Genomic DNA, 20624 nt, shown 5'->3' with positions numbered 1-20624 from the left:
GATTAACATGTCTTCTAGCAGGATAGAGTTAGCTGCCACCATCTGATGCAACAACCTGAGCTTTCTGATGCACTGCTATCTGGATTTGTCAAGGAATCTCAATCTCTTCCTGTACATCTTGTGTCGTGGGTAGTTCCTCCTCGCTACAACTTCCCTTTCTGCAGCTCTTATTCCTCCTCGCTACAACTTCCCTTTCTGGAGCTCTTATTCCCACTGTCCAGCTGCAGGTCTTTGAACAACAGGCTGCTGCTTTTGGTCCTTATCCATAGTCCGAACGAAGGCAGATATAAAAATTACACACCAGTTTACATAAACATACATATTAGGAGCAGTAGGCCATTTTGCCCCTTGAGGCTGCTTCATTCAGTAATATCAGGACTGATCCTGCCTACCCCTGAAACCCTTTGACTCCTTTGTTAGTAAAGAGTCTATCTACCTCTGCCTTAAAAATATTCAATGACCCTCTCTCTACCACTCACTGGGGCAAGTGAGCTCCACAGACTCAACTCTCCGAGAGGGGAAAAAAACCCTCATCTCAGTCTTAAATGGGCGCCCCCATAATTTTAAACGGGATCTCCTAGTCTGGATCTCTCCCACAAGGGAAAACTTCCTCTTAGTATCCACTCTGTCAAGCCACCTCAGGACCATGTTTCAATAAGATCGCCTCTCATTCTTCTAAAATCTAGTGATACAGTCCCAACGTTTCCAACCTTTGTTCATAAGATAACCCCCATACCAGAAATTAGATGAATGAATTTTCTCTAAACTGCCTTTAATGCAGTTATGTCCTTTTTTAAATAAGGAAACCAAAACTGCACATAGTACTATAGATGTGGTCACTACAATGCCCTGTAAAATTGCAGAAAAACAACCCTACTTTAATATTCTATCCCCTTGCAATAAACAGCAGCATTCTATTTGCCTTGCTTGTTGCTTGTTGTACTCACATACTAACTTCTTGTGATTCATGAACCAGGACAGCCAGATCCCTCTGTAGCTCAGAATTTTGCAACCCCTTTCCATTTAAATAGTATACTACTTTTCTAATCTTCTAATCTGCCAAAGTGGAAAAAGTTCATATTTTCCCACATTATGCTTCATCTGCCAAGTGTTTTCCCAATCACTTAACCTATCTATATCATCTTGCAGACCCCCATGCCCTCTTCAGAACTTACTTTCCTACCTAGCTTTGTGTCATCAGCAAATTTAGTACCAACTTATTTTGTGTAGTAGCCTTTGATGTGGTGCCTTGTCAAATGCCTTCTGAAAATCTAAGTACAGCACATCCACAAATTCCACTTTATTCAGGTTGCTTGTTACTTCCTCAAAGAATGCTAATAAAAAAAAGGCAAACAGGAGAGTGCAAGAGGAGGACCCTGGGACAGGCAGTCAGCAGCACCTAGAGGATCTAGCCTATACTCAAATAGGAGTACGGGTAAAATAAAAGCAAGGGTCCATATTCTATTTAGTTAAGATATGTATGGGGAGCTCAGTCCCATGATTTGCACATCCTGCATTATATGGGAAATCCTAGACATTCCTGGCGGTCTGGATGACCATGTGTGCAGGAGGTGCCTCTGACTGGAGCAACTCAAGCTCCGGGTTTTAGAGCTTGAACAGCAGCTGGAGGTGCTACGGTGCCTTCACGAGGATGAGAGGTCCGTGGATAGCATGTTTCAGGATGTGGTCACCCCACAGCTTAAGGAATTGCAAGCAGAGAGGGAATGGGTGACTGCCAGACACGAGAACGGGACCAGGCAAGTTGTGAGGGAATCCCCCCAAGTGTATCTCGCATGCAAACAGTCTTTCAGCCTTAGAAAACAGTGAGAGTGACAGTTCGTCTGTGGAGGCCAACCAGGGCCATAGCCATGGTGCTGTGGGTGGTCCAGCTGCTCAGTAAGGGAGGGAGAAGTGTGGAAGGGCAATAGTGGTGGGGAATTTGTTAGTGAGGGGAGTAGACAGACACTTCTGCAGCTGTAGACGTGACTCCAGGCTGGTATGTTGCCTCCCGGTTGCCAGGGTCAAGGGTGTTACAGTGCAGCTGCAGGGCATTCTGAAGAGGGAGGGTGAACAGCCAGGGGTCGTGGTCCATGTTGGAAGCAACAACATAGGAAGAAAGAGAAATGAGGCCCTGCAAGCAGACTTTAGGGAGTTAGGTAGGAAATTGAAAAGCAGGATTTCAAAGATAGTAATCTCCGGATTACTCCCGGTGCCGCGCAGCAGTAAGTATCGGAACAGAACGATAGAGCAGATGGATGTGTGGCTGGGAAGATGGTTCAGGAGGGAGGGTTTAGATTCCTGGTGCATTGGGACTGTTTCTGGGGGAGGTGGGATCTGTACAAGTTGGACGGGTTACATCTGAACAGGAACGGGACCAACATCCTCGCGGGGAGGTTTGCTAATGCTGTTGGGGCAGATTTAAACTAAATTGGCAGGGGGATGGGACCCTGAAACGTAGTTCAGAGGGGAGAGAATCTGAGATGGAATTAGAAGTTAAAACATGAGTCAGTGAGCCTGGAAGGCAGAGGAGACCTAGGCTAGATAAGATAGAAGTGAAAAGCAAAACAAAAACAAAAATAAAAATACCTGGAAAAACTCAGCAGGTCTGTGGAGAGGAACAAAGTTAACAGAACTAAGTAAAAATAGAAAAGAGGTGAAATATAAGCTGGTTTAAGGCGGGGTGGGACAGGTAGAGCTGGATAGAGGGCCAGTGATAGATGAAGATAACCAAAAGATGTCATAGACAAAAGGATAAAGAGGTGTTGACGGTGGTGACATTAGCTAAGAAATGTGCTTAGTAGAAACCCTTAGTAGAAAGCAGGACGAGCAAGGTACAGATAGCCTTGGTGGGGGTGGGGCGGGGGGAAGGGATCGAAATAGGCTAAAAGGTAGAGACAAAATAATGGATGGAAATACATTTAAAAATAATGGAAATAGGTGGGAAAAGAGAAAATATATAAATTATTGGAAATAAGGGGGATCGGGAAGGGGTTGGGGATGGAGGAAAGAGTTCATGATCTAAAGTTGTTGAACTCAATATTCAGTCTGGAAGGTTGTAAGAAAGAAGTGAATTTAGCAAGGCTAAATGGAATATATTTTAATGCAAGGAGCCTGAGGAATAAGACAGACGAGCTGAGGGCACAGATATGCACGTGGGAGTATGGTGTCATAGATATGATCGAGCCTTGGCTAACAGAAGGACAGGATTGGCAGCTCAACATTCCTGGTTATAGGGTATTCAGATGAGATAGAGAGGGGGATAGAAGAGGAGTGGAGGTGGGGGGGGGGGTGGTCACAATATTGATCAAGGAATCAATTATAGCAGTGGGGAGGGATAATACCTTGGAAGGATCATTAAATGAAGCCATAAGCGTAGAAGTAAAAAACACAACAAGGGCAAGCACACTATTGGGTGTGTACTATAGGCCCCCAAACAGTCAGGGAGAGATAGAGGATCAAATATGTAATCAAATTTCAAAGAAGTGTAAGAATAATAAGGCAGCACTAGTGGGGGATTTCAACTATCCAAATATTAACTGGGATAGTTTTAGTGTGCTAGGTAGGGAGGGAGCAAAATTCTTAAGTTGCATCCAGGAGAACCTTTTTAGCCAGTATGTAGAATGCCCAGCAAGGAGGGGGCAGTTCTGGAACTAATAGGAGCCTGGGCAGGTGGAAGGCTTATCTATATGGGAGCATTTTGGAGATAGTAACCATAACTCAGTTAGATTTCGGATAGCTATGGAAAAGGATATATATGGTTGGACCGGCAATAAAAGTTCTAATCTGGGGAAAGGATAATTTTACTAAGATGAGATGCAATTTGGCCCAAGTGGGCTCGGAGTAGCTACTTGCAGTTAAAACTGTGTCAGAGCAGCGGGAGGCATTCAGGGAGGAAATATCGAGAGTACAGTGCAAATATGTTACCAAAAAGACAAAGGGGGTACCAAGCCTGGAGAACCCTGGATACCAAGGGACGTAAACGCCAGGATGAAGAAAAAAAGAGAAACTTATGGCAGATACCGAGGGCTCAATACGGCAGGGCCCTTAGAGAAGTATAGAAAATGCAGGGGGGAACTTAAAAAGGAAATTAGGAAAGCTAAGAGAGTACATGAGAAAGCATTGATGGTTTTAGATTCCTGGATCACTGGGACTGTTTCTGGGGAAGGTAGGACCTGTACAAGTGGGACGGTCTACATCTGAACCAGAACGGGCAGGTTTGCTAGTGCTGTTGGGAGCAGTTTAAACTAATTCGGCAGGGGAAGGGAACACAGAATGTTAGCAGAATAGGGACACATCATAATACTATAAAACAATCAAGTCAGAGGGAGTACAGCTGCATTAGGCTTCAAGGAAGTAGGGCAAGGCTGGATGGCCGCTAATGCCAGGAGTATTACAGGTGAAATGGATGAGTTAAGGGTGAGGATTGACACATGGAATTGTGATATAGTAGACACCACTGAGACGTGGTTGAGGGAGGGGCAGGATTGGCAGCTCCAGGAAGAGGATAACCAGGGAAAGAGTAGGGCCCATAAGGGACCAAGGGGGCAATCTATGGGTGGAGCCAGAGGACATCGCTAGAGTGTTGAATGAATATTTCACATCTGTCTTTACCCAAGGGTACAAAACACATCTCGAAGCACTGATCAAAACTATTCAATTCTCACTCCTCAAGATTAAACAAATCAATTCTTTCACCAAGATCAGCACTGTTGTTCGAAAGAAGGGGATGGAAATTCTGCCAAAGGATATTACTGACAGCTTTGGGAAGTTGAACAGTTGGGCTGAATTTTAATCTAACAATTCCCACAGGGTGAAGTGGTATTGACCTCGGGGAGAGAGACTGCAAGGTTCTTAAGCAAATTGAGATAGGGAGTGACAAGGTATGGGGGAGTTAGCAGGCTTAAAAGTGGACAAATTTCCAGGTCCAGATATTTTGTGTTCCAGACTGCTGAGGGAGGCAAGGAAGGAGATTGCAAGGGCTCTGACTCAAATTTTTAATTCCTCTCTGGCCACGGGGGAGGTGCCAGAGGACTGGAGAACAGCATATGCATTTCTGCTATTTAAGAAGGGTTATAGAGATAAGCCAGGGAACTACGGGCCAGTGAGTCTCACATCAGTGGTAGGGAAACAATTGGAGAAAATCTTGAAGGAGACGATCTATCTCCACTTGGAGAGGCAAGGTTTGATCAGGGATAGTCAGCATGGCTTTGTCAGAGGGAGGTCAAACCTAATAAATTTGATTGAATTTTTTGAGGAGGTGACCAGGTGTGTTAATGAGGGTAGTGCAGTTGATGTGGTTTATATGGATTTCAGCAAAGCCTTTGACAAGGGCCCACATGGAAGACTTATAAAGAAGGCAAATGCACATGGGATACAGGGTAATTTGATGAGGTGATTCAAAATTGGCTTAGTTGTAGGAGACAGGGTGATGACTAAAGGATGCTTTAGTGACCGGAAGCCAATGTCTAGTGGCATACCACAGGGATCTGTGATTGGTCCCCTATTATTTGTCATTTATATAAATTACATAGATGATTATGTTGGGTGTAGGCTTAGTAAGTTTGCAGATGACACAAAGATTGTCCGGGTGGTTACTAGTGAGGTTCAGTGTCTTGGGCTACAGGAAGATATACACGGGATGGTCAAATGGGCGGATAATTGGCAGATGGTATTTAACCCTGAAAAGTGTGAGAGGTGATACACTTTGGAAGGAATAATTTGACAAAGGAAGTATTCAATGAACAGCGTGACACTTGGAAGTTCCGAGGAACAAAGGGATGTTGGCATGTGTGTCCATAGATCTCTGAAGGCAGAGGGGCATGTTAGTGGGGTGGTGAAAAAGGAATATGGGACACTTGCCTTTATCAATCGAGGCATAGATTACAAAAGTAGGGAGGTCATGTTGGAGTTGTATGGAACCTTTGTGAGGCCACAGCTGGAGCACTGTGTAGTTCTGGACACCACATTATAGGAAGGATGTGATTGCACTGGAGATAGTGCAGAGGAGATTCACCAGAATGTTGCCTAGGATGAAACATTTAAGTTATGAAGAGAGGTTGTATAGACTTGGGTTGTTTTTGTTGGAGCAGAGAAGCCTGAGGGGCGACCTGATTGAGGTGTACAAGATTATGAGGGGCATGGACAGGGTGGATAGGGAGCAGCTGTTCCCCTTAGTTGATGGGTCAGTCACAAGGTGACATTAAGTTCAAGGTGAGGGGCAGGAGGTTTAGGGGGGATGTGAGGAAAACCTTTTTTACCCAGAGGGTGGTGATGGTCTGGAATGCACTGCCTGGGAGGGTGGTGGAGGCGGGTTGTCTCACATCCTTTAAAAAGTACCTGGATGAGCACTTGGCACGTAATAACATTCAAGGCTATGGGCCAAGTGCTGGTAAATGGGATTAGTTAGGTAGGTCAGCTGCTTCTCACATGTTGGTGCAGACTCGATGGGCCAAAGGGCCTCTTCTGCATCATGAGATTCTGTGATTCTGTGGTGGGTAGAATAAAGGAAAATCCAAAGGCTTTTAAAAAAATATATAACGAACTCGAAAATAACTAGATAAGAGTAGGGACCATCGAGCTAATCTGTGTGTGGAGCCAGAAGACATGGATACAGCCCTCAATGAATATTGTGTTTGTCATCACGATGGAAAAGGACATGCAGGTATAGACATCAGGGTGGAGGATTGTAATTAGAGGAAATTAACATAGAGAGAGAGGAGATACTAGCGGGTTTAGGGGCCTAAAAGTGGATAAGTCCTCAGGCCCAGATGAGATGTATACCAGGCTGTTGAGGGAGGCTAGGGAAAATATATCAGGGACCCTGGCAGTAATTTTCAAATCCCCTCTGGCCACATGTGAGGTGCCAGAGGACTGGATAACTGCTAATGTTGCCCCGTTATTTAAAATGTGAGGACGGGATAGACGAGGAAATTACAGGCCAGTCAGTCTAATCTCAGTGCTGGGGAAGTTACTAGAAAGAATTCTGAGGGACAGAATATATCTGCAATTGGAGAGACACAGATTAATCAGGGATAGTAGGCATGGATTTGTTAAGGGAATGTCGTATTTGACAAATTTGATCGAACATTTTGAGGCTGTAACCAGGGTTGTTGTTGAGGATAATGCATTTGATGTGGTCTACATAGACTTTAGCAGGACTTTTGATAAGGTCCCTCATGGCGGACTGGTCAAGAAAGTAAGAGCCCATAGGATCCAAGGCAAAGTGGCATGTTGGATCCAAAAGTGGCTGAGAGGCAGGAAGCAGAGGGTGATGGTAAAGGGATTTTTCTGTGACTGGAAGTCTGTTTCCAGTGGGGTTATAAAACCATAAGACATAGGAGCAGAAATCAGGCCATTTGGCCCATCAAGTCTGATCCGCCAATCAATCATGGCTGATAAGTTTCTCAACCCCATTCTCCCGCCTTCTCCCTGTAACCTTTGATCCCCTTACCTATCAAGGACCTATCTATCTCGGTCTTAAATACACTCAATGACCTGGCCTCCACAGCCTTCTGTGGCAATAAATTCCATAGATTCACACTCTCTGGCTAAAGAAGTTTCTCCTCATCTCTTTACTCTGAGGCTGTGCCCTCGGGTCCTAGTCTCTCCTACTAATGGAAACATCTTCCCCATGTCCACTCTATCCAGGCCTTTCAGTATTCTGTAAGTTTCAATCAGATCTCCCCTGATCCTTCTAAACTCCATCGAATATAGACCCAGAGTCCTCAAACGTTCCTCATATGTTAAGCCTTTCATTCCTGGGATCATTCTCGTGAACCTCTTCTGAACTCTCTCCAGGGCCAGCACATCCTTCCTAAGATATGGGGCCGAAAATTGCTCACAATATTCTAAATGTGGTCTGACCAGAGCCTTATAAAGCCTCAGCAGCACATCCCTGCTTTTATATTCTAGTCCTCTCGAAATAAATGCCAACATTGCATTTGCCTTCCTAACCACTGACTCAACCTGCAAGTTAACCTTAAGAGAATCCTGGACTAGGACTCCCAAGTCCCTTTGCACTCCAGATTTCTGAATTCTCTCCCCATTTAGAAAATAGTCTATGCCTCTATTCTTCCTACCAAAGTGCATGACCTCACACTTCCCCACGTTGTATTCCATCTGCCACTTCTTTGCCCATTCTCCTAACATGTCTAAATCTTTCTGTAGCCTCCCCGCCTCCTCAATACTACCTGTCCCTCCACCTATCTTTGTATCATCTGCAAACTTAGCCAGGATGCCCCCAGTTCCTTCATCTAGATCATTAATGTATAAAGTGAAAAGCTGTGGTCCCAACACTGACCCCTGCAGAACTCCACTAGTCACCGGCTGCCATCCTGAGAAGGACTCCCTTAACCGCACTGTCTGCCTTCTCCCAGACAGCCAATCTTGTATCCATGCTAGTACCTTGCCTCTAACACCATGGTCTCTTATCTTACTGAGCAGCCTCCTGTGCGGCACTTTGTCAAAGGCCTTCTGGAAGTCCAAGTAGATGACATCCATTGGCTCTCCTTTGTCTAACCTACTCGTTACCTCCTCAAAGAATTCAAACAGATTTGTCAGGCATGACCTCCCCTTGATGAAACCTTGCTGACTTTGCCCGATTTTACCAAGCACTTCCAAGTAGTCTGAAATCTCATCCTTAATAATGGACTCTAATTTCTTACCAAAGACCAAGGTCAGGCTAATTGGCCTGTAATTTCCCGTCTTTTGCCTTACTCCCTTCTTAAACAGGGGGGTTACATTAGCGATTTTCCAGTCCTCAAACCCTCCCTGACTCCAGTGATTCCTGAAAGATCGCCACTAATGCCTCCACTATCTCTTCAGCTATTTCCTTCAGAACTCTGGGGTGTAATCCATCTGGTCCAGGTGGTTTATCCACCTTCAGACCTTTCAGTTTTCCTAGCACCTTCTCCTTGGTAATGGCCACCATACTCACCTCTGCCCCCCGACTCTCTTGAACTTTGGGGATGTCATTCGTGTCTTTCACTGTGAAGACTGATGCGAAGTACCTATTCAGTTCCTCCACCATTTCTTTGTTCCCCACTACTACTTCTCCAGCGTCATTTTCCAGTGGCCCAATGTCCACTTTTGCCTCTCTCTTACCCTTTATATATCTAAAAAAAACTCTTGCAATCTTCTTTTATATTACTGGCTAGCTTACCCTCATATTTAATCTTCTCCCTCCTTATTTTTTTTTAGTTGTTCTCTGTTGGTCTTTGTAGGCTTCTCAATCCCCTGTTTTCCCACTGCTCTTTGCCGCATTGTATGCTTTCTCTTTAGCTTTTATGCTGTCCCTGACTTCCCTTGTCAGCCATTGTTGCCTTGTCCTCCCTTTATTATGCTTCTTCTTCCTAGGGATGAATTTTTGCTGTGTCTCCCAAATTACTCCCAGAAACTCCTGCCATTGCTGTTCCATTGTCAAACCTGCTAGGCTCATCTCCCAGTCAATTCTGGCCAGCTCCTCCCTCATGCCTCTGTAGTTGCCTTTATTCAACTGTAATACCGTTACATCTGATTCCAGCTTTTTCCTCTCAAATTGCAGGATAACTTCTATCATATTATGGTCACTTCCTCCTAAGGGTTCCTTCACCTTAAGCTCCATTATCAAATCTGCCTCATTACACATCAATAAATCTAGAATTGCCTGTTCCCTAGTGGGCTCCACCACAAGCTGCTCCAAAAAGCCATCTCATAGACAAGGGCTCGGTGCTGGGGTCTTTGCTGTTTGTGGTGTACATAAATGATTTGGACTTAAATGTAGGGGGTATGATCAAGAAGTTTGCGGATGACACGAAAATTGGTAGGGTGGTAAATAGTGAGGAGGATAACCGTAAACCTAATGAGGATATCAATGGACTAGTCAGGTGGGCAGAGCAGTGGTAAATGGAATTCAACCTGAAAAAGTGTGAGGTAATGCACTTGGGGAGGGCTAACAAGGCAAGGGATTACACTATGAATGGTAGGACCCTGAAAAGTACTGAAGATCAGAGAGACCTCGATATGCATATTCATAGATCCCTGAAGGTAGCAGGGCAGGTAGATAAGATGGTTAAGAAGGCATATGGGATACTTGCCTTTATTAGTTGAGGCAAGGAATACAAGAGCAGGGCAGTTATGCTGGAACTCTATAAAACGCTGGTTAGAACACAACTGGAATACTGCGTGCAGTTCTGGTGACCACATTATAGGAAGGATGTGATTGCACTGGAGAGGGTGCAGAGGAGACTTACCAGGATGCTGCCTGGGCTGGTGGATCTGAGCTATGAGGAAAGATTGGATAGGCTGGGGTTGTTTTCCTTGGAGCACTGAAGGTTGAGAGGGGACCTGATAGAGGTATATAAGATTATGAGGGACATAGATAGGGTGGATAGGAAGGCACTTTTTCCATTAGTATAGGGGTTAATAATCAGGGGCACAGATTTGAGGTAAGAGGTAGAAGACTAAGAGGGGTTGAGGATAAATTTTTTCACCTAGAATGTGGTGCAAGTCTAGAACTCACTGCCTGAAAGGGTGGTTGAGTCGGACACTCTCGTAACATTTAAGAAGTATTTTGATATTCACTTGCATTACCATAGCCTCCAGGGCTATGGGCCAAGCGCTGGAAAATGGGATTAGTGTAGTCAGATCTTTGTTGACCAGAGCAGACACAATGGGCCGAATGGCCTCCTTTTGTGCTGTAGATGTCTATGAGTCTGTTATTTCCCTTTCGCAAAACCATGTTGACTCTGCCCCACTATAACCTCCTTTTTGATAGAATCTAGCATTTTCCCTTTGCCAAACATTAGGCTAACTGGCCTGTAGTTTCCTGTTTTCTGTTTCCCTCCTTTTTTGAATGGAGGAGTTCATTCACTATTTTCCAATCTGATGGGACCTTTCCACAATCTAGGGAATTGTGGACAAAAACAGAATTACCTGGAAAACTCAGCAGGTCTGGCAACATCGGCGGAGAAGAAAAGAGTTGACGTTTCGAGTCCTCATGACCCTTCGACAGAACTTGAGTTCGAGTCCCAGAAAGAGTTGAAATATAAGCTGGTTTAAGGTGTATGTGTGGGGGGGGGGTGGGGGGGGGAAGGGAGAGAGAGAGAGAGAGAGAGAGAGAGAGAAGTGGAGGGGGTTGGTGTGGTTGTAGGGACAAACAAGCAGTGATAGAAGCAGATCATCAAAAGATGTCACAAACAACAGAACAAAAGAACACATAGGTGTTAAATTGGTGATATTATCTAAACGAATTTGCTAATTAAGAATGGATGGTAGGGCACTCTTAATTAGCACATTTGTTTAGATAATATCACCAATTTAACACCTATGTGTTCTTTTGTTCTGTTGTTTGTGACATCTTTTGATGATCTGCTTCTATCACTGCTTGTTTGTCCCTACAACCACCAACCCCCTCCACTTCTCTCTCTCTCTTTCTCTCCCCCCCCCCACACACACCTTAAACCAGCTTATATTTCAACTCTTTCTTGGACTAGAACTCAAGTTCTGTCGAAGGGTCATGAGGACTCGAAACGTCAACTCTTTTCTTCTCCGCCGATGCTGCCAGACCTGCTGGGTTTTTCCAGGTAATTCTGTTTTTGTTTTGAATTTCCAGCCTCCGCAGTTTTTTTGTTTTTATCTCTAGGGAATTGTGGAGTTTGAATCAATGCCCTCAACTGCTCTCTGCTTGTGCCTTGCTTTCACTGGCAGCTTTCTGGGAGCCAGGGAAACCAGAGAATGCTCTATTAAATTTAAATGTTTGTTTATGGATTGCTCTAACTGCAGGATTGCCATATGTTAACACCCACGGGAGGTGTGTGTAAGCAGCCTAACGCATTCATGTTAAACCTGGTAGTTAGGGTTAGAGTCAGATTCCAAATGTGCTGACATTTTTTTTGGCCTTAAACCCCACCACCTGGCACCTAAATCCACACATTCTTTCAAAATTTCCCTCATTACACAGATACTCACTGACCTGCAGAGCTATTTTAACATTTTATATCCTTATTTAAAATTTCAAGGATCCGCACATTATTTTTGCCTTTGGTCTATAATAGATGATCTGCACATTTATTTCTATTGATGAGATTTTACTGCATGAAAATTGGCTGCCATGGTTCAGTGTACTTCAAAAATACTCAGTTGACTGTAAAGCACATTAGGAACTCCTGAAGTTATGAAAGGTACTATATCAATGAGAGTTCTTTTTCTGTAGGCAGAGACACGATTCACATTATTGCCATCGTGGTGCCAAACAACTGTGCTAACAAATCTCTGAAAAAATCTCAGGGGTCAGACATGTTGCATTGAAGATTCTTAAGGAAAAAAGGGAGGAAATTGTAGTAACTCTGGCCTAAACCTGCTATGGATACCCCATTTACTGCCTTTTTTTCTGTAGCTGAATACCAGACCAGTGTACAAGAGAAACTTCCTCTCATCATCGGATCGGCTGCTGCTGGACTGGTCTTCATCATTGCTGTTGTAGTCATACTCATCGTTTGCAACAGGTAACTCAGTTCTTTCGCAATCTTCCAAACTTTGGTGATTTTTTTGTTACATGATCCCTTATGCAGTTTATTTCTGTGGATAATATAATGTTTGCCTTTCAAATAAAATTCTATTGAAATGTAGCAATCTTGCTCCTGGTTTTTACAGCTAGGTTCTCAGCAATGCCCTAATGATTAAATGGTAATTGATCATTTGTTGTTCGCTTAATTTAGGAATTGGTGAGATTTCTTCTCTAGCCCTCTATTTGCCGGGGATGGTGCACCAATTGCGAGCCTGCAGTGTTTTTCTTGCTCCATTGATCTGCAGGAGCTGTGCAGCTCTGCTCAGTGCAGCCACAGTGCTGCAGCCACAGGATGTGTGCTCCATGGAATGTGTTTCTGTTCAGCCAGTCTAGAATCCTTGATGCTGACACAAACAAGACTCAAGGAATTCTAACCAGTCTCCAAATGTAACATTGTTCCATAAATATCACAGATTTTATATATAAAACTGAACAATATAATTGTTTTGTAAGTTTGAATACTCAATGGAAGTCATTGTGTGCAGTTGTGAATGAAGTGGGGTTGGTTTGTTCCATCTGTTCCACCAAAGTTGACCAACCCAGGAGTAAAGGTACTGATCAACCATTATCTAAACTGAATGGTGGTACAGGCTCCACAGGCTGAATGGCCTGTTCCTAATCTATGTTACTAGCCCAAGCACATAAAAACAGAGCCAGAAATGTGCCTTAAGAACAAACCTTTTCCTTTTATCTCTGTTTAAATGTCCTGAATCCTAATTTCATCCCTTGAGAGTCATCTCCATCAAACTACAGGACCTAACTCTCTCCTTTCTACCCAACACTAACTCCTACAGGTCACCTATCTTCTGTCCAGACTCCCAGATCCAAGATCAAGGTTTCCAGTTCCAACAAGGTTCAAGCTTCCGGCTCCAAGGTCCATCCTTCCAGGCTCCCAGGTCGAAGCTCCCAAATCCCAGCTCTTTGTTTTCCACTGTCTCTCCCTTGTCATTGATACCAATCAAACACTTTAATTTATTTACTAGTGAATAATCCCAGTAGGTGTAACGATTGATCCAAGATCTACAGTCTTTAAGAACCATACCAGGTGGCACGTATAGTTTTCTCCCTCTCCCTTCCTTCCCTACCTCTACCCAACGTTACTATTTCACCTCTGTTTTGACTGGTGTTAACCCAGTATCAATGCAGCTGTTTTGTTTATAATCCTAGAATTGAAAAAAAAACAGGTCTTAGGTGACTTTCAATAGTTAGAAGTACCAAATTCTTGTGAAAGATCATTTTAAAGACCAGCTCACAGTATGACAATGGCAGATAATATGGACATGGATACTCCAATAATCCAGTGAGTAAAGAGGATGCAATACCAGGGATACAAGATAGGAGGTTAATGGAGGAGAGGAACTTGCAGGAGACAAATTGAAATGAAAAAAACTTTTGGAATTGAAGTCAGTGCCAGATGTTTCCACTCAAGGATGGAAGAACTAGATGAGGAAATTGCTACTCCATTGGTTATAATCTAACAAAGCTGTGAATTACACCAGAGAATCTGTAGATTACAAATGGTATACCATTATGGGGAAAGAAGGAGAAAGGGCAAAATTAATAACAATAGGCCAATGAGTTCAACATGTATATAACATGATCTTCATCAAGGAAACAAGCACCAGGAAAGGCATAAGCTGACTGGAAAAACAGAATTATTCTGTGAAAGGTAGCTGGTATCAAATTAACCTAATAGATATCTTATGAATAGAGGTTCCAGTTTGGGTGCAATCGGTATGTTGGCCATTAAGTGTATTCAAAATCGTGCTCATTTTCTGAAATGAAGTTATGGTTCAAATTTCAAGAGCCAGAGCCTTGGCAACAGGGGCATGGGTGAGGAATGAGAGGCAGGAAGACAGTGAAGGAAAGTGTCTCTGAATAGGATCTACCACCAAAGGAGAAACTACCAGGACATATTAGAATGTCAGTGCTGCAGAAGGCTGTGCCTGTCCACGCAGATGGTTGCTGACTTGTGTGTCCTTATTGAAGGACATCTGAAATTTCAGAGGAAATAAAATGATACTGAACCATTTAAAAGGTTCCTTTGTGTACATTAGTCAGTTCCTCAGTAAATTAAATATATTTTAATATGAATAAACTCTTATCATGTGCCTATGAAATTAAGAAAGAGCCTTCCCAAACCAGCGCAATCAGCAATTTTGCCCTAAGGATGTGGACAGTTTAGTGGACAAGGTCTTTGAAAGTTGAGTTAGTGTAAAAGATTACAGAAAATGTGAGCGTAAGTGGATCCGGATGTAATTTATTTATGCTTAAAATTTCCCAATCTTTTGAGTTGCAAACATGGTGTAAATGAATAGACCTTTAACTCCATGGCATATAAGGGTAAGGAATCGATGATAAATTTCTACAGCATATTGGTTAAAGAGTGAGGAGATTTGGGCAGGTCATTCTAGAAAGAACATTAAAATCATAAAGAGTGCCTAGCGTAGTTATGGGATAGATAAGATAAATAGAAAATAACAGATAAGTAGAAGCATGTGGTACAAAATCACTAGAAAAAGGTAAATTAATAGGATTAAAGGCTGCCAAGTCCCCTGGACCTGATGGCTGCATCCTAGGATATTTAAGAAATAGCTGTCATAATATTGGATGCATTGGTTGTAATCTTCCAAAATTCCCTGGATTCTGGAAAGATTCCAGTGGATTGCAAAACCACAGAAGTAACACTTCAGTTCAAGAAGGGAGGGCGACAAAAAACAGAAAGCTATAGGCCAGTTAGTCTTGCATCTGTCATTGGGAAAATACTAGAATCCATTTTTAACGAGTTAGCAGTAGGACATTTAGAGAATCATAATACACTCAGTCAACATAGTTTTATGGAAGGGAAATCATGGGTGGAATTTTACGGCCCTGCTGTGGCAGCAGTGGGGACGTAAAATGCAGCGAGCCTTCCAAAAGTCCGTTGACTTGGCAGGACCGTAAAATCCCGCCAACTTAAAACTCCGTCCCGTATCTGACAAATTTATTTGAGTCCTTTGAGGATGTAGCAAGCAGGGTGGATAAAGGAGAACCAATAGATATGGCATGCTTGGTTTCAAAAAGGCATTCAATAAGGTGTCACATAAAAGGTTACAACACATGATAAGGGCTCATGGTGCTGGAGGTAATTATTATGGATTGAGGATTGGCTGACTACCAGGAAACAGAGTGTCAGAATAAATGAATAATTTTCAGGTTAGCAAACTGCAAGTAGTGGAGTACCACAGGGCTCAGTGCGGGGGCCGTAACTATTTACAATCTACATCAATGATTTGGATGAAGGGTCAGATTTAATTGTTACCAAATTTGCCGATGATACAAAAATAGATGGAAAAGCAAGTTATGAGGAGGACACAAACGGCAGGATTTTTCAAAGAGTTCCATGTGTGCATCGCCCTGCAATTTGGCACTGCTGTTCCATTAATTAAATGTACGGAAAGGCCTGGTACGGCTGTGTTCTCATGTCATTTGGGATTTCCAGTCTGCAACGCAGGCAGTCCCCAGGTCAAAATAGTTGGCTTAGGGTGGAAAGAGGAGGGGTCTGATAAATCACGTAAGAGTGCACCCCTCCCCTTCCCCCAGACCCAGAACGGCAGCTGGACCATGGCTACCGTCGCTGGCTGTCTCCTGGATTGGCTGTCCCTCCAAGAACCTGGCCAAATAGCTGTGTGGTATTGTAAAATTAAAATTAACTTATCCCTCTCTGTCTACATCCTTCCATTGGCAGCTGCCACTTGGCCAGTGAGGTGGCTGATCTCTGAATATGGAAGGCCTCTCATTGATGTTGTGATTGGATAGCAAGCCCAGTCCCTGGCCTTTGAGTGGCTGAAGCATTCAAAATAGTGATAGGAATGTCTAAAGCACGCGTGCAGGTCTAGTACCCGGAACTAGCCCCCATGTGTGATTTCTAACCCTGGAATGCCTCTAAAGGCTGCCGACTATCTGGGATATGTACTAGCCTCACACACTATTAGGCCATCCTGTTGAGTGTGCAGTCAGCCAGCAGCGTTTGGTTGCATGCTATAATCAGGGAAATGAGAAGGCAGAATGAAGTTTGGTTCTCAGTAGGACTGAGACCAATGTCCTTGTGGGGAGGTTCACCAGTGTGGTTGGGGGTGGGGAGGTTTAAACTAAATTGACAGGTGCCAGCATATAGAAGTAGAAAACTAACATAAGATGTATAAAGTTAGAGTGTTGGGGAGAATGAGAGAATGATACCATTTTAGATAAGAGCAGACAAAGAAGGAAAACAAGGAACACAAATACAAGTTTGCAATGCATGCATGTAAACACACTGGGTGGTGAATACAGTCAGTCAGTTACAAACACTAATAGCCTTATGGGAATATGATGGCAATAATTTAAACGTGGCTGAAAAATGGCGAGCACTGGGCTCTTAATATTCAAGAATTTTAAGTGTTCAGAAAAGATAGGGAAAGAAGAAAGGGAGGTGGGATGGGAGGCCTAATTAGGGAAGACATTGTAGTGTTGGAAAGAGAGGATGTCATTCAGGGGGCAAGGACAGAACAAATTTTATTAAGAGTTGAAAAGCAAAAAGAGTATGATCACACTCCTGGGGATACTCTATAGGTCACCAAATAGTGAGCGAGAAATAGAGAAGTAAATCTTAAGGGAAATCATAGAGATGTGCAAGAATAATAGAGTGGTAATATTGGGGGACTTTAATTACCCACAATTTGATTGGGATAGTGTTGAAGTAAATGAGGGGCGGGGGGGCAAATTTCTGAAAATGTGTTCAGAAGAACTTCTTTGATTAGTTCGTTCTTTGGCCAACTAGAAAGGGACAGTAGTTGGGTCTGGTTCGAGGGAATGAGTTGGGTCATTGGACCAAGTGTTTGTGGGGGAGTATTTGGGTAAGAGTGACCATCATGTAAGGTTTAAACGAATAATGCAAAAGAGCAAGGAACAATCTAAAATAGAATGTCTAAATTGGAATAGGGCTAATTTCAGTGGGATGAGAAGGGACCTAGCTAGGGTGGGATGGAACCAAAGGGTGGCAGGAGAAACAGTAATGGAACAATGGGTGAAGTATAAAGTGGAGATGTTTTGGGCACATTCCAAAAAGGGCAAGAGACGGGGGCACCAAAACCCAGGTATCCTTGGATAACAAAAGACATAGCGGATACAATGACATGAAATAGAAAGGAGGTGAATGATATATGTCAGGTAAATTATTCAAGTGAGAACCAGATCAAATAATATAGATTGAGGGAAAGTGAAGAGGAATGTATGACTGGCAAAGAGAGTATGAGAATAGAATGGCATCCACCATAAAAAGGAACCTAAAAAGCTTCTACCAGCATGTAAATATTAAATAAGTAATAAGAGGGGGACTGAGATATGCTTCAAGATGCAGGGAAAGGTTAGAATGAGTACTTTGTATCAGTGTTTACTAAGGAAGAGGAATCTGACAAAAATATTAGTAGAAGTGGTGATGATAGAGATAATGAATGGGGTGAAAATTGAGAGGCTGGAGGTGCTGGAAATGCTGATGATGCTTAGAGTCGAAAAGCCATTTGGTCCATGTGGCTTGCAAAAGGAGTAAGGGTGGAGATTGTGGAAGGGCTTTCCACACTCTTCTAACTTTCCCTAGATTTTGGGGGCGGGGTGGTGGGTATATTGGTGGAGTCGAGATAATGCTACTACACTAGTAATTCAAGCACACAGGCTAATGCTCTGGAGACATGGCAACTGGTGGAATTTAAATTCAATTAGTTAATAAATCTGCAATTAGAAGCTAGTCTCTAATGGCGACCATGAAGCTATGGGATTGTTGTAAAAGCCCAACTAGTTCTAATGCTGTTTAGGGAAGGAAATCTGCCGTCCTTATCTGGTTGGCTCTGAAATGGCCTAGCAAGCTGCTGAGTTGTACCAAACCATGACAGAAAACTCAAAGGAATAAAACCTTCTGAAACATGTCAGGTAAATTATTCATCACATCGTCTTGAATGACATGTTCAGGATGGGGGCCTGGGCAGAAGAATGGCAGACAGAGTTCACTAGGGAGAAGTGTATTTTACAAGGATTAATGTGGAGAGTGTACCAAACAAAAACTGGTACAATTTTGAAATGTGGGGATGAGCAGAGACACCTAGATATTCATCCTTAAATCCTTTAAACCGACAGGGCAAATTGATAAGCTAGGGAAAAAGCTATTTGGATTTGTAAATAGAAGAATTGAATACAAAAGCAAAGAAAGCTTGGCAGTACTTCATAAATCACTAGTTCGGCCTCTGCTGATGTATTGTGGGCATTAGACTTCAGGGGAGACATAAATACCTTAGAAAGATACAGAAGTTTCCCAGGATGAGGATCTTCAGTTAAGAGGAAAGGCTGGAAAAGTTGGAACTGTTCTTAGAATAGAGATGGTTAAGAGTTAACAAGATGGTAAGAGGTTTTAATAGAGTGGAGAGAGGAAAACCATTCCCTCTATAACCAGAGGTCATAGATTTAAAATCATTGATAAAAGATCTAGAGGGGAGATGAAATATTTTTTCATTGAGAGTTGTTGGGATCTGGAACATTTTACCTGAAAAGGTGATGGAAGCTGATTCTGTAAATAATTTTAAAAGGGAGTTGGACAGGCACTTGAGGATGAAGAACTTACAGGTTTCTGGACAAAAAGCAGGAATATGGGACTAAGCAGGGTTACTCTCTCCAAGAGCCAGCACAGGACAATGGGTTGAATAGTTTCCTGCCATTATATGTTTCTATGATTCTATGATTGTACGAAATAGAAATGGGAGCTTTTAAGTCAGTGCTCAAACTGCAGCTTGTTATCCCTTCAATAGTTATATGTATTGACAATAGTTCTCATTGGGTTCACTTTCAGGAGGCGAGGGTTTGAGCGAGCAGACTTGGAATACACGGACAAACTACAACATTATACGAGTGGCCATGGTGAGTTCAGATATCTCCATATGTTTTGTCACCATAAACTAGAATAGTCAGACAGAATTGATGAGCAGATAACAACACATTCCCCTAATGCACATCAGTATTCGGTCAGGTACTGCCAGACTGCTGAGGACAATCCATGCCCATGGAAGTCCTGATATCCAAGCCTTCACTTGACATGGTAACGATTGTGACTCGGGCCTTTCAATCTGCAAGTTGAAAGAAATCTGTAAGTGTACTTGTTCCTGTCAGCACAGTAAGAGGCTGCAGTATCAGGGAATGCTATGTAATTCCAAAATATAAATCCATCTTCTGATTGCACTCAGCTGCGAAAAGACTGTAGGAAAGCTTGCTGACACTTGCAGTTGGCTACAGGACACACATCCTACTACTGTGCCTCTTATTGTAACCTCTGTTAGCTGCTATATACTTAGCCAATGGCAGCTCATTTCTGTAACACTATTTTACACGTATTTTTCATGGGGTTTGAGTATTGATAGCAAAGCCAGCATTTCTGGCCAATCGCTAATTATACATGAGGAGGGGTACTGAGCCAACTTCCTGTGTCACTGGAGTCCACATGCTGTACATAGGTTAGGGAGGAAGTTCCAGGATTCTGACCCAGCGGCAGTGACAAAATACTAATTCATGTCCAAGGTGATATGTAATATGGAGGGTAACTTGCAGGTTGTGATGTTGCCATTCGTTTGCTGCCCATGTCCATCTGGGTGACAGAGTGCTTGTGAAAAGCAGAGGGGCCATTTATAGTGAGAGAGTGTGAGGAGTGCGAAAGTTTAACAGTGAGAGAGTGAGAGGAGTGAGACCTTTAACAGTGAGAGTGAGAGTATAACCTTTAACAATGAGAGACTGAGAGGAGTGTGGCCTTTAACAGTGAGAGAGTGAGGGGAGTCTGACTTTCAACAGAGCGAGAGAAAGTGTGAGGAGTGTGACCATTAACAATGAGAAAGTGACAGGAGTGTGACTTTTACAGTGAGAGAGTGAGAGGAGTGTGACTTTTAACATGGAGAGAGTGATAGGAGTGTGACTCTTACCTGTGAGAGAGCGAGAGGAGAGTGACTTCTAACAATGAGTGAGAGGAGAGTGACCTTTAACAGTGAGAGGTGAGAGTGGGAGGAGAGTGACTTTTAACAGTGAGAGAGTG

General features: G+C 43.2%; 1 protein-coding gene across 1 annotated transcript in view; it reads left to right on the top strand.

Moving 5' to 3' along the window:
* LOC121288418 (ephrin type-B receptor 2-like) overlaps nt 1–20624 on the top strand; it is an 848586-nt gene that overhangs the window by 669948 nt on the left and 158014 nt on the right. Inside the window, exons 7-8 of the mRNA XM_041206952.1 lie at nt 12374–12482; nt 19398–19465. Coding sequence (XP_041062886.1) covers nt 12374–12482; nt 19398–19465 — 177 coding nt within the window. The remainder of the gene's footprint in view (nt 1–12373; nt 12483–19397; nt 19466–20624) is intronic.

This window comes from Carcharodon carcharias, chromosome 15 (assembly GCF_017639515.1).
Source record: "Carcharodon carcharias isolate sCarCar2 chromosome 15, sCarCar2.pri, whole genome shotgun sequence".
Classification (NCBI taxonomy): domain Eukaryota; kingdom Metazoa; phylum Chordata; class Chondrichthyes; order Lamniformes; family Lamnidae; genus Carcharodon; species Carcharodon carcharias.
The sequence above is the reverse complement of the archived record's forward strand: the minus strand, read 5'-3'. Positions and strand labels throughout refer to the sequence as shown.